General features: G+C 40.8%; 2 protein-coding genes across 2 annotated transcripts; both read left to right on the top strand.

Annotated features, from left to right (window-relative positions):
* Nucleotides 1-155: 155 nt before the first annotated feature.
* Nucleotides 156-5,988, top strand: LOC110052289 (NADPH-dependent quinone oxidoreductase VAT1-like). The gene is made up of 4 exons (XM_020758397.2): nt 156-886; nt 1,853-2,011; nt 2,647-2,762; nt 3,011-5,988. The coding sequence occupies exons 1-4, from the start codon at nt 298-300 to the stop codon at nt 3,233-3,235; spliced, it is 1,089 nt and encodes a 362-aa protein (XP_020614056.2). The 5' UTR covers nt 156-297; the 3' UTR covers nt 3,236-5,988.
* Nucleotides 5,989-6,712: 724 nt separating this feature from the next.
* LOC110052291 (NADPH-dependent quinone oxidoreductase VAT1-like) lies at nt 6,713-13,548 on the top strand. Its single transcript, XM_089293253.1, has 4 exons — nt 6,713-7,429; nt 8,561-8,719; nt 9,471-9,586; nt 9,834-13,548. Exons 1-4 carry the CDS (start codon nt 6,841-6,843, stop codon nt 10,056-10,058), a joined length of 1,089 nt encoding a protein of 362 aa, XP_089149379.1. The 5' UTR covers nt 6,713-6,840; the 3' UTR covers nt 10,059-13,548.
* The last annotated feature ends 722 nt before the right edge of the window (nt 13,549-14,270 follow it).

Here is a 14,270-nt window from a genome sequence, read left to right as displayed (position 1 = left end):
TATTTAATTAATAAATTTGTATCAATAAATCCGCGTACATCGAGCGCAGAGTCTCTCCGGTGAACCGGCTGGTGAACAACTGAACGTAACGCAGTCGCTGTCACGGACACAACTGTCACATGCTCCACACAGTTTCACCGTCACGTGTTGTTGACCGGCATTGAACGCCTGGCTGAATTTGGGTTATCTCAGATGTCTCGTCATATTCGTGGACTTCGAGCTTTGCTCTTTCATTCGGAGCAGGTTTTCACAAGTTTTTCGTCCTTGTTTTGTTTGTTTGCGTAGAAGAGCTCAACGATGATTAAAATTCCTTCACCTGGCGGATACGACAAGCTTGTATACACAGATCTTGCCGAGGATCAGTACACAGAGAGTGCTAACATCAAACTAGAGAACATCAAAGAGGAAGACTTAGTTGTTGTCAAAACATACGCTTGTGGTGTAAACTATGCCGACGTCTGCACTCGCTGGGGCCTGTACGAGTCAGCTAAGAAATTCGTTGGTTGGCCGATCACACCTGGCTTTGAATTCAGTGGCGAAATCGAAAGCAAAGGAGAAAATGTGACGAACTTTAAGATCGGCCAAAAAGTCTTCGGTGTGTCTATCTTTGGAGCTTACTCAAAACGCATCAGAGTGCCAAAACATCAGGTGTTTCCGTTACCAGAAAATTTCGATACGCACGAGGCAGCTGGATTTTTGACTGTAGCTCTGACCGCTTGGTACGGAATGTTTGAACTTGCCAGACCCCGAGCTGGTAGCTGGATACTTGTACACTCTGCTGCAGGGGGAGTGGGAAGTATGCTGGTGCAGCTTGCGAAGATCCATGGTTGTAACGTGGTGGGTGTAGTGGGAGCAAGTCATAAAGTGGATCTTGTCAAGCAAATAGGTAAGGCTTACATTTTGTCGATCTAGTGAAATAAAAATCAAATACACTGTGAAGGATTTTTTACAAATAAAATTTGTCTTGACCCTCTACGCGCCAAGATGTAGCCAGAGGCAAGGTCTACCAATAATTAATTTATGGATCTCACGTCTGGCTACTGCTTGGTTCAATGACAGCAATAATCTGAATTAGACGAATTAGACTGAATTAGACCAGCTAGTCTGACTGAATTGTTCAGAGGTAATGGCTGACAAAAGGTTTTTCACTTTCAAAAAAATCAAATGCTTAAACACAGAAAGTCATTAGCAAACAAACTGAAACAGAAAGAGGCTTGCATCGCTTTGATGATTCCATTGTTTGGAGAAACAAAAGGTTATCTTTAGTTACTGCTTCAACAAAAGATTCATTATAAAGATCGAAAGCTGCTGGGTGAGTTTTTCGCATCAATGATGATTGATTCAGAAGTAATTTGTTTGGAGAAACAAAATGTTTTCTTGTGTATCTGCTTTGTAGCTGTTATCAATCACATACAACCTGCAAAGCAAAATGGATTAAGAAAAAAAGTTGAGTACACGTGGACATAAATTTTCTCTGCCTCTGTGCTGTTAAGTGACAGGAGGGTGTCACAAGGTGTTTTAGAAGACAATTGAAATATTCTTGCTGATTTGATACAACAGAGGACAGGAGGCAACTTCCCGTCTGGTCTTTCTACTCTGTAGGTCACAATAATTGCGCATGATAACTGCCTTGCTACATGTACATAAGAACTATAAAGGAAACTGCTGCAGTAGAGTTTTCTGCATACATTACTTCTTGAAATCAGGGGAAAATAAGTGGAAAAGAATTACGACAGCATGTATTTCTCTTTCTTTTCATTTGAAAGTCACAGTAAAAAAATCAGCTAATTTTTCAAGAGAAAGAAAGACATGAAAAAAAACTTAAGTTTACGCTTTGGTTTGCTATCATCAGGCTGCCACCACGTCATCGACAAATCCATGGAAGATCTATGGAAAGCTGCCGAGTCACATTCTCCTGGTGGTTACCAAGTTGTGTTTGATGCTAACGGAGTTGACACTCTGCAAGAGAGCTATGATCACCTTGCGCCAGGGGGCAGGCTAGTTGTTTATGGTATGTGTTTGATTCATGGTAGACCATTTCATTTCTTAAGGTCTTAAATGGATAAGGCAGTGGACTCTGTTTAAAGCCTTGCAGCACATTACATAATAGCTCATAGATGGAAAAGAGGGTCAACCCTAATGGCATTCTTATATTCATTATTACCTTAGACAGAAACTTTAATCAACGTTAACCTTCTCCCTATGACCAAAAAGCCCTTCTCACTAATTTATAAATAGCTATGTTTTGGAAATTTATGATGGTGTATGTCTGTTGGCCCTGCCTTTGTACACAGGCCTTCCTCAGTAGGAAGCCCCATCCAGGTTTCCCAGATTCGGTTAACTGTTGTTAGCCTCATGGTTGAATGAATAAATGTACAATAATATTGATATCTGCTTTGTGTGGTTCTGTGCCAATCACGCTGGCCAACACATCAAAGCAATCTTACTCCGTTGGTGGCAGGTGGAGACTGATAGTGCAAGAAAGGGGGGAAGGGGAGACCCAATTAAGAAAACACCAGAAGCAATGTGTTCGTTGGATTTATGTCCATTTAGTTCTTTTTAAATTAATTTAATATGCAACTGCATCATTACCAATCCCTATTTATTTATTTGTAAAATTAAATAAATAGTTTTCCTATATCTTAGGTTTTCATACTATGCTTCCAAGATCCAGCGACACTAGTAATGGTGTGATCAGCTGGTGGCAATGGATAAAAATTGGATGGAACTACAAGAACACTCCTCAGTTCAATCCTCTAAAGGTAGCACACAGTAATATTGTGCACTTATTTGCGAAAATGTAGTAAGAGATTACACATTATAAGATCTTTTCTTAAAGAATTTTTTCACCTAGCATTTTGGGTAGGTGTTGGGAGCTTATTTTCAGGGGGGAGCGACATCCTTAGAGTCCCTCAGACCCTGATTGATTGATTGATTGATTGATTGATTGATTGAATGATTGATTGATTGATTGATCAATCGGTTGATTGATTGATGTTTCTCTCTTTAGATGACGACTGAAAATAAAAGCGTCATGGCATTCAACCTGAGCTTTCTCTTCAATCGCCGAGACATTTTGGAAGAAAGTATGGCACAGCTGCTCTACTGGGTGAAACGTGGCCTGCTCAAGGTTGGCAAAGTCACACCATATCCATTCAAAGAAGTCAGCAAAGCACACAGTGATTTAGAATCTGGACAAACAGTGGGCAAGTTGGTACTCACCATGGACTATTAAGATGAAGAAAGGAACTACCCTTGTACAGAACTATGAGATGTAAATTAGATTTAAATTAAGTAGCATGCACCGTCTTTAAGATTTGATTTTAGTGAATTGAAAACTCTTAGTTCAGTAGCTACTTAGAGAAGCTTGTTTTATCACATTGAAGCTTATGGCCATTGTATATATTGGAATATTTCACTCAGCAGAAACAAGTTATGACTGTTGGAAACCTTAGCTTCCTATGTAACCTCTTACGCAGAGTCCCACTGTAGGCTAAAGAGACTGTCCATAAGGTAGCATCTTATTGGCTAACTGTCAAAAGAAACTCTCATACCTAGGACTCCAAATACAAACTGGCAATCGGTTGGGGCAGCCTGACAGACTGCTGGGGGTAACTCTGCGATGGACTAGCACCCCACCCAGGGGGAGGGGGGCTAACAATACTATTAGCCGTGGAGGACGGGGGCTAACAATACTATTAGCCGTCTCAAACCTTGAAAACCGGTGTTAAAGGTGATCCTGTGGTGTGGGCCTTGTACCAAATGCAATCGTAATCGCAAATGCAATCTCAGGGTATCGAAAATTTTACCATTTTGCTGCACTTGACTTATAGTTTTCAGCAGAATACAGAAAAAACACTGCCTTTGCAGTCAGGCTTCTCCCTTTTTTACGTGTTTAGAACGAAGAAGCTACGCGACTGCGTGACTGTGAGTCAGGAAACGAAAAATCCAGGTATCTCCGTGACTAACTGCTGTTTGCTAGAGTTATATGCGTAGCCGCCGTCGACAAAACCTGGATCGGACCGGATCGGATCACGGACCGGATCACGGACCGGATCACGGACCGGATCACGGATCGGATCACAGAAAAAAAAACAAAGTTTTAAAGAAAAAAAAAATCAAAAACAAAAATCAAACCGTTTATAAGATAATAATAAATAAAAAATAAAAGTGGAAAACTAAAATATGTTAAATGAAAATAAGAATCCCGAATTTGACGCAATGACATGTTAATTACAGAGAATGACAAGAGGTCATTTAAAAAGCCACATAAGCGCCTAATTTACGACGAATTTAAATTGTAATGAACAGGCAGATGTAGTTATATTTGAACGTTAGTTGGCTCGAAGCTTGCGTGAACCTCCCATTCTCGTTTTTGAAATTGTTTTCAGTGGCTAATTCTCGGCTACATTTTCGTGTTAGATGTGAGCGTTACAGTTGGCGTTACACACAATACAGTTAATGAGAAAACTTACGTGCGAAAGCTTAAGGACATGACTTGCTTTGAAGGAGCTAAGTCACGATTTGCACATCTTGAAAAAACTAGCCTAGTTTTTCAAGTTCGTCATTTGCAATCCCCGTTAATCTTTGCCATCCTTAACGATCCTCATTCCGTTTTGATTTGTTCTTGCCTCTTAAGTGTTTTCTATCCTAGAACACGATCATTTTAAGGTTGTATTCTATTTAAAGGCAGCTCTTTACAACCCTAAAAATAACTCTAAAAATCGTGACGTAACTCCTAAAATGTTGTTTATTCTCGGGTTGCGTTATCGTTCACACTATCGATGTTATTCCTAGAATTTTTTGAAAAACAGCTATATTTCCTTGAAATACAAATGGTTTGTTTCGTTTTATTCCAGTGCGAAATATCGTATTCCAAACTCACATCTTGTAAAAGTATAGAGTTGTCTCAAAAACGGAAATTGTTTGAAATCATCAGGTGTTTAATTTTTTAGTGTTTTTAGTTTTTGTGTTTCTATTCATACGTTCGTCCTATTATTACCATACTGACTCGTTTTATGACAGTTTACCTTTGATGCAAGTGATTAGACGAAATATCATTTATCTGAACTGCGGAGAAGGATATGAAGACATGATTGATCATCGCAATCAAAACCTAACAGCCTGAAAAAAATTGATCTGTGACCAGCTCCCAGTTGGCTTGATATTATAAAAGAATAAAGGAATATCACACCTGAATTAAATAAAACGTTCTGCTCACAGTAGTCACTCTAGTGCAATTTGCTCAACAAAATTTTGGATTTTTTTCCTTGATCCGATCCGTGATCCGATCCGTGATCCGATCCGTGATCCGATCCGTGATCCGATCCGTGATCCGGTCCGTGATTCGATCCGTGATCCGGTCCGGTCCGATCCAGGTTTTGTCGACGCCGTATGCGTAGCTGAGTACTCGTTGTTTCATATCTGCTTAGCTACCTAGCCGCTATTCCAAGAAATGCTTTTGAAATGACTGGTTAAGCCCGCAATGCAAGGGAGTTTGTTTCACGTGAAAACACTGTGCCCGCCATCTAAATCTAGGAACTTGCATTCCTTTTGTAAGCTCGTGCTTCACACGTGTGACATCGCGAAGGTTTGTTCTTGTTTTGCGCTTACGTTTGCATTTGAGTTTGCGTCGCTCCTGTAGAGTGACTGTCTCGTACTCAGGCACGCCTTTTTCTACGCAAAGGGCAACGAATTTTTCCTCCAAATTTTATCTCCAGTTAGCCTTCCTTTGATTATTCGAGGCCTTTACGCATGAGGTAGGCGAGATAGTCAATTGAGGACGCTTCTTTAAAACCCCAAGAAAAACGGAGTGACATCCACAACAAATTTGGGATTTCAAAGAGAAGATAATTAAAAGAACAAAGACGGATTCTTAGCAGGGCCAGACGCGAGGATGGGCTCAAAGCCAAGATAACTTGTATATAGAAGTTTATACAATAAATTTAGAAGAACAAACTTGCTAACCAAGGGAGTTCGAACAGTGAACATGTGAATTCGTGTTTTTGTGAGTATTGGGAACTTTCTCTTTTCCTTGAAAAACTGTTTTGTCAATGCAAAACGTTGTCTTGATTGAGAGAAAATTTGTGTACTCTTCTTGCGATCACTTCTTGATACAGTATACCCTACTTGGGAGCTTCGATTTCAATATGCAATAAAAGAAGTGTATTACCTACAGAGGTCAGTTTATCTCCCCTTCGCGTATCGTTTTATCTACTTTGTACGACTTGAGACTTAATCCTCCAAGTTGGATCAGTTTAACTCCTGTCTAAACCGACTCCCCTTTCAGCTGCGTTTCCTGTGGAACCCTCTCGCTCACGCTCGCGAAACTAGCTACGGAACTAATTATAAGAATCTGTATCCAGTCGCAGTCACGGATCTGACAAATAATCCTGCACAGATCTGTTGCGTTTTGTCCTGTAAATTGTAACAGCGATGACCCTGGTTCTAGGACAGTCTTATCTGAATCACGAACAGCAGTCTTTATAATTTTGGCGCGTTTTCTCTTCCACTCCTTAATTTTAAAGTTCTGTTTCAGCATTTAAAAGGGTGACGTTTTTTATTAATAGTTAAAATACACACTCGGCAATAAGGTGTGTAACTTTAAACGATTATAAACATGCTACGGAATGCGTCCGTTCGTCATTCGACCGTCACGTTTCGCCAAGTTTGACCATCACGAGTTTTTGTCCGTCTCGGGTTTTTGTGACTGTCCTTGTGGACCTATGGCTGAATTTAAGTTATCTATGGACTTCGAGCTTTGCTCTATCATTCGGAGCGGGTTTTTACTCGCCTTTTATCCTTTTCTTGAGTTTTATCGTTGTCTCGAGAGGTACAAGGATGATTAAAATCCCTTCACCTGGCGGATATAACAAGCTTGTATACACAGAACTTCTGGAGGATCAGTACACAGAAAGTGCTAACATCAAACTAGAGAACATCAAAGAGGAAGACTTAGTTGTTGTCAAAACATACGCCTGTGGTGTAAACCATGCCGACGTTTGCACTCGTTGGGGCTTGTACAAGTCAGCGAAGAATTTCGCAGGCTGGCCGATCACACCTGGCTTTGAATTCAGTGGTGAAATCGAAAGTAAAGGCGAAAATGTGACGAACTTTAAGATCGGCCAAAAGGTTTTCGGTGTTTCTGTATTTGGAGCTTACTCAAAACGCATCAGAGTGCCAAAACATCAGATATTTCCACTACCGAGAAATTTCGATACGAACGAGGCAGCTGGATTTTTGACTGTAGCTTTGACCGCTTGGTACGGAATGTTTGAACTTGCCAGACCCCGAGCTGGTAGCTGGATACTTGTGCACTCTGCCGCAGGGGGAGTGGGAAGTATGCTGGTGCAGCTTGCAAAGATCAATAGCTGTAATGTGGTGGGTGTGGTGGGTGCAAGTCACAAAGTGGACCTTGTCAAGCAGTTAGGTAAGTTTTAAATGTTATCGAAGTAGTTAAGAGTGGATGAAGAGTAACTTGAAGCTAGTTAATCCGCCATATAGGCGTTAAGGCAATTCCTCTCAGGTTATTTTTAGACATGGTAAAGTGGTCTAAACACAACTTGATAGGGATTATCATGGGAATAAAGCCAATGGGGGATTACATCTCTTAACCTTGCCTGATATAATTTCTCTTTGTTTATTCTCATGGGAAAAAGGGTCAACATGTGCTCAATTCTAATATACTAGTATTCTCGATCACTAGACTAACAGACTCAAAGAATACAGTGGAACCCCGCTTATGCGGTCACCAACGGGCCACGAAAATTTGGCGGTATTAGCACTACTCCTGACTGGTCTTAATTAAATTGAGTGACGTACAGATATTCACAATTGCACCTCTAAACAACTGCCCTTCAATAGGCATCCAGAATGCAGATATAATGTCAAAAAATTGAAACTTCAATCAGTTCATTCAATATTGACATTGAAAAGATGAACATAACTGGTTCGAGTGGCCGTACAAACGGGGTAAAATTATTCAGTGACGTACACAGGTTGGGATTTTAGAATGTGGCCGTTTGCCGTACACGTACTGACGGGGGGGTCGCATTGACGGGGTTTTCTTACAAGGAAATGTATGGGTGTTTTTCTCAACGTTGCTGTAATGACTAGGCAAGGGTAAAGTCTGCATACGAGTCAAGTGGCTCATCAGGCCGGAGCTTATCCCAGTTTCAGTAGCACGAAGCGACCAGGAGTATTTCTACTCCCCCCTGGATGGGATGCTAGTCCATCGCAGGGTTACCCCCAGCATTAAATTCGCCGGTACCCATTTATACACCTGGGTGGAGAAAGGCACTGTGAGAGTACACAATGTCCCCGGCCAGGCCTCGAACCCTGACCGCTCGCTCAGGGGTCGAGCGAACTAACCATGAGGCCACCCGTAATAACAAGGAGACCGTATAAACCAGGCGACAGTAAGGCAGGGTTCCACTGTAGTTTAGAGTGCAATGACAAACCAACCCTACACATTAATATACATCATGCAGCTGTCAAATAACTGGGCAACACTGACATATTACAATGATAGGTATTATTTGGATTGGTTTTTCATTATCAGGTTGTGACCACGTCATCGACAAATCCAAGGACGATCTATGGACTATTGCTAAGGCACTTTCTCCTAAAGGCTACGAAGTTGTGTTCGATGCTAATGGAATTGAAACTCTGCAAAAGAGCTACGATCATTTGGCGCCCGGAGGCAGACTGATTATTTATGGTATGTGACAGTGAAATTTAAGCTGGATCATTAAAACTTTAGGAAAGTAGTGATGGCGGGGAGGACGGTCGCTTAACGGTCAGTACGCTGTATTAACTCTGGACTCTGGATCAAGCAATTTGGGAGGGCCTCCCAGGAGTTTTGGGGGAATAAGGGAACTTGATTATTTATTTCAAAGGAACAGGGGAAATTTTTGAGATCCCGGCATTCGAGGGAACAAGGGAACTTCCACAATTAAAGGGAAATTTGACAAAAAAATAGGGAACAATGGAATTTATTAATGTGGAAGAAGGGAGACAAAGTAAAATTTTCAAGGGACTAAGGGAACATGCACCCCCCCCCCTCCCCCGGGGGGCTCTCGTCTGGATTCATAGGAGAGCTAACAAGGGAGAGATAACCAGTTAACCCATTCATCATCCTTGCATTTACAGAGTCATCATTATCTTATGATAAAAACTGCAATCAACTTACACCCTTCCTCCTATGTTCGGAAGAAAGTCTCCTTACTGAACTAGCTAACGGTGCTGTCTTTAACGCTAGTTTTGGGAGTTGAATGGTACGTCACAGAAATCTCACCCAGATGGTAAATTGTGTGGCGGAGGGCTGATAAGAGGGATCTGGAGGACAGGGGGACAGGCACTTAAGAGAAAACGGAGAGGGAAGTCTGTGGAAGGTGGAAGATCTAAGAAAGGACGTCATGTGAAGCAGATGATTTCAATTTTTATAAGGAATATTTCTTTATGTCTGTTAGGTTTTCACACCATGCTTCCAAAGTCCAGTGGAAATTGTGCTGGTAACATCAGTTGTTGGAAATGGATGCAAATCGGATGGAACTGCAAGTTTGCTCCTCAGTTTGATCCTCTAAAGGTATCGTGACTAATGAAAGACTACGTACGATCTTGACATGGATGGTCTTTTGCATCTACGGTTTGGATTGGCGGGGCAGTGTGTAAGCGGGAGAACTGACTGATCTGACTCACTCACTCACTGGCAGACTGACTGACCGACCGACCGACCGACCGACCGACTGACTGACTGACTGACTAATTGATTGATTGATTGATTGATTGATTGGGTGATTGGGTGATTGTGTGATTGATTTTTCTTTCTTTAGATGGCAAATGACAGTAAAAGCGTCATGGCATTCAATCTAAGCTTCCTCTTTGATCGCCGAGATGTTTTGGAAGAAGGCATGCCACAACTTCTATCCTGGGTGAGGCGGGGTTTCCTTACGGTTGGCAAGGTAACGCCATATCCACTCAAAGAAGTCAGCAAAGCACACAGTGATTTAGAATCTGGACAAACAGTGGGCAAGCTGGTACTCACTATGGACGAGTAAGATGAAGAAAGGACGCTATCCCTATAGAAAGATCTAAGAAGCATACTTTAAGATTTCATTCGATGAATGATCTTTTAGTTTATTAGAGCTACACAAAGATTATAACCATCATATATTATCAAATACTATGTATATATTGAGATATTGCCATTAACAAAGACATCTAATGAGTCTTGGAAACCTTAGCTCCCAATGCAGATGTCCTTTGGGCTCATCCAACGAGAGTCTGCATTTCGATAGGAGACTATCGAAACGCTTCAAGAAGTGAGATCTCAATGGATAACATAAATAAATCTCATACACCTAGGAGTAAATTCATGGCGAGGCAGACGTCAGTGCAAATTCAAGTTGCCTTCTGCGCTTCTGTGCAGACGTTTCTGGTGACGAGCCAAAATTGAACGTCTGAGTAGAAGGCTAAAATACAATCTTAGGGAATGGTACGTGCATAGAGGACTACGCAACTTGGCTGGGCCGTGGCTTTGCCACGTGGCTACGAGGTTTACGAAGCTCCGAGACAACGAGGCTAAGCGGCTTCGCGGCTGCGGCGTTACGTGGGGTACATAGTGATGTGGCTACGTGTCTGCGTGGCCGCGTCGCTACGCGCGCGACTATGCTGCTATTTGAATGTGTTTCCGCGTAATTTTTCTGTATACACAAGTCGTCTATGCATTTGCTCTGTTTTATTTTACACAGATAATACTATTAAACTTCACCCCCATTGACGGGCGTTAAATAACGTGACGTAAAATAACGTGTAACCCGTTTTATAGAGAAATATCGCAGCTGAGTAGTCGGGTCAGTATTCTGCAGTGAAGCTGCAGAATACCCAGGTAGCTGCTTCGCGCGTCAACATTGCAAACGCAGGTATCCTGTCCACCGTGTCTACCTAACACCGTTTGATTGCAGCACTCACAGACCTTGAGGAAGTTGAAAATTGGCTTGCCGAGGGAAATTTCAGTAATACCCCCCACAACGAAACATACGAATGCCACTTCCTGACACTGGAAGAATTTCACTTCTGTTTTAAATTCTGATCGTACCCTGTATTGAAAAGTCTTTATGTCTGTACGTGCTCTAATTGTACTGTTTTAGTTACAGATCAACCAGTGGACATTTTCGAGACTGAAAGCAACGTCGATTTATATCGACAATCTTTGTCCAAGAATTATATCCAATAAAATCATCTGTCTACAGAGCTACCTTTTCCTCGTGCCAATACCGCGCCGGCTACTAGGGACAGGTGGCTCTGGGCACAAGAATGCCGCTTAAAAAACTGTTGAGTTCAAGGTGCGCAAGACGTTTTTATTTATTGTTTTTTTGAGCACTTTTTTTAGGAAATCACCACTTGAAGCTGTTTTGGCAGCTTCGGTTCTATTTTAGAAGAAAAAACGGGTTATTTCCTGCAGAGATTTTAATTTAAAAAGCATAATGCATAAGAACAATACAAGCCTACATTTGGGTCTTGCAAATAGCACTGCATTTTTTAAATATTTTTTTACTTCAAACTGCTTTTAGCGAGTAATATTGGTTTAGGTACTATATACAAATCTATAAAAAAAGAGAAGGTCAATTTTCTTTCCTTTGCAGGACATATTAGTAACTACATATTATGATCTCATTAAAACTATACTCTATAGTACATCATGTAGCAGTAATTTTAATCGCTGTTGCTATTGATACAGCAAAAATAATTACAGTAATTTTGCTCGGTTTTTCATTCTACAGCAACAGTAAAAAAAACACAATAAACTGGCAACTTTAACAAACGTAATATTTTTTAATTGCGTATATTTTAAAAAACAGAAACTCCTTGCAGTTCTTTGTTCAGAAGTTTTCTTTTTCGATGAGAACGAGCTTCGAAAAAATATGTGAAAATTGCATTCTTTATTCCTTGCAAACTTCGTATCATTTTCGAACCGTTTCCAGAAATCAGGCATCAACACGAAAATAGTTTCTTTTTTCGACAGCTCGAAAGTTTCTAGCAACGCATCAGCTTTAAGCTCTCTGAGCGTGTTATGTTTAGAGAGCTCTTTTGCCCGTTAAAATCGTCAAAATCTTTGTTTGTCTGTTGTTCTGTTGTCCTGTCTGGTTGGAAATGCTCTTGTTGTCACTTTTGTGTACAAGCACCAGGAACTGAGGAACACAATCACTTACTTTATCGTCAACATGGCGATTTCCGATTTCGTGTTTCCATTAATACAGTCAATGGGCCTCTCCCTGGAATCGCAGGAGTAATCTTCTGCAAGCTGAAAAACTTTCTTCAGCATGGAAAGCCTTGTCAGTGGATCACTGTAGATCGCTTTGTGGCAGTGGTGTTGCCGATGAAAGTTCAACTTATCTCGTCAAGATTTAGCGCCTTCGCCATCACTTCTACTTAGATCATAGCCATGGTAGCGAATTGTTTAGGTTTGTACGCGAGTGACTTAGTGAAATACAATGAAAACATTTTCTGTGAAGAAACTTTGAACACTGCTTTATATTCAAACGAAACATATCAAAGAGTACGCACAGTCCTAATTCAAATTGTACCTTAAGTTGACATGACCACTTTATATCAGTTGTGTCGTAGCAGTGGTTCTAAGAAAAGGCAAAGCTTTTCGATCTAGAGCAATTCTACAGAACAGTCAAAGGAAACAGCGAGCGATTAAAATGGCCCTTTGTATTATGACGGCCCTTTCCATTTGTACCATTCCATTGCTTTTGGCATTTCAAGTTGTTGGAATACAACCTTGTTATTGTTCCGTGTCCGTTTTGGTTCACTGTTTATGCTATGCACTTCTCATCCTCAGTAATTAACCCGATCATTTGTTTAACATTCGTTCAAAGCTACCCATCGTGGCTTGAAAAGTGTTTTCACTTGATCTAAGAGTGTAAAACCATTGAGTACAAACAAAATGAACACTTCTGAACAAGGAGAAATAACTCTTTAAGAGATAAGAATAATATCGGGATGGGAGAGAATCTCGCATTTAGCCGCGAGACCAGGAGAAAATCAGAGAACCTTGCGCAACTGGACTAGGATATGTTAACTAACCGAAAAAAGAAGTGTGGAGTAAGTGTTGGTTATATTTTTTTCTGAAAGTAAATAGCTCGAGCTCAGCCATCTCAGCTTGCAGAACAGGTTCAAAGTTTTACCGAAAGGACTTATTGGTCCCTAAGTAGAGTTTTCGGCTTTAATTAGTTGCAATTTGTACTCCTTGACTTCATTTCTCGTTACAAAATTCAATACACTGTCCGGCGGAAAGGTGACCGAAAAAATTGACCGCACATTTTCAGATTAAACTAGATTCCAGGCCCTCTCTACTTTTCACGGACGGAAGGGACTGAGACCTTTTTGGCGTGTATTTGTCCACAAATATACTAACTATTCAGTACAATCTAATCTCCTTTTAGTTAGTACTCAAACTTTGGAAAAGAAACAGTGAATAAAGGTAACTGAAGATGTATGAAGGTGCAAGAAGGCAAATAAAAGTGGATGAATGTATATGAAGTAAGGGTGTTTGCATTTGGCCTCATCAACCATTATCTCATAAAAATCTCGAGCTCGTAATCTAATTGTGAAAAAGACGCACAATTCATTGGAAACTATAGAGCGCGTACGTTCCAGATGTTGGGTTGTTAGTTCAACCACCACCCCTACCCAGGTGGAAATATTTTTGTTTTTTGAGGCCAAGAAAAACTGCTCGAGCGTCCACAGGCAGTTTTTCCAGACCACAAGGGTACATTATTTTCTTAGAGAAATGGAAAATCATCTTCTAATTGGTAAGTTTTTGAAATTTATCGTTAATTTTGTTGTCTTCAAACCTCATTATCTAGGAAAAGAGAATTCTCTGAGAACAAATTTCAATTATCCCGAGCTTAGAAGACAGACCAATCAGATAATCGCACTTTAACAACTGTTCGGGGCGCGGTCGCAGAACTTTGAAAATTTAGATGGTAAATTATTCATGTCGAGTTGTGGTCTTCCTTCGTACGTTACCCATGTTTAAAATTCAATCCACAGAAAGGGCACTTTTGTCCTCGCTTATGGCTACGACAAAGTATCAATCTTCAATTTGGGATTGTCCTTGAGTTTGGAGCTGTTTACGAAACACACGAATACCTGTTAAAAGAAGTGTACTCCGTTAAGCAAACTTTGAAAGCACGTGCCTCTTGTAAACCAAAGATATCGCAGTGCGTTTTATCAGTAAATGGCTTGTGAGTCCGGGGTGT

Source organism: Orbicella faveolata, unplaced genomic scaffold (genome assembly GCF_042242905.1).
Source record: "Orbicella faveolata isolate gen_17 unplaced genomic scaffold, um_ofav_v1 contig_25, whole genome shotgun sequence".
Lineage (NCBI taxonomy): Eukaryota > Metazoa > Cnidaria > Anthozoa > Scleractinia > Merulinidae > Orbicella > Orbicella faveolata.
The sequence above is the reverse complement of the archived record's forward strand: the minus strand, read 5'-3'. Positions and strand labels throughout refer to the sequence as shown.

Coding starts and splice junctions, on each gene's coding strand:
- LOC110052289 (XM_020758397.2), top strand. CDS start 298: ATGATTAAAATTCCTTCACCTGGCGGATACGACAAGCTTGTATACACA. Junction 2,012..2,646: donor GGGCAGGCTAGTTGTTTATG/GTATGTGTTTGA, acceptor CCTATATCTTAG/GTTTTCATACTATGCTTCCA. Junction 2,763..3,010: donor CTCAGTTCAATCCTCTAAAG/GTAGCACACAGT, acceptor TTCTCTCTTTAG/ATGACGACTGAAAATAAAAG.
- LOC110052291 (XM_089293253.1), top strand. CDS start 6,841: ATGATTAAAATCCCTTCACCTGGCGGATATAACAAGCTTGTATACACA. Junction 7,430..8,560: donor GGACCTTGTCAAGCAGTTAG/GTAAGTTTTAAA, acceptor TTTCATTATCAG/GTTGTGACCACGTCATCGAC. Junction 9,587..9,833: donor CTCAGTTTGATCCTCTAAAG/GTATCGTGACTA, acceptor TTCTTTCTTTAG/ATGGCAAATGACAGTAAAAG.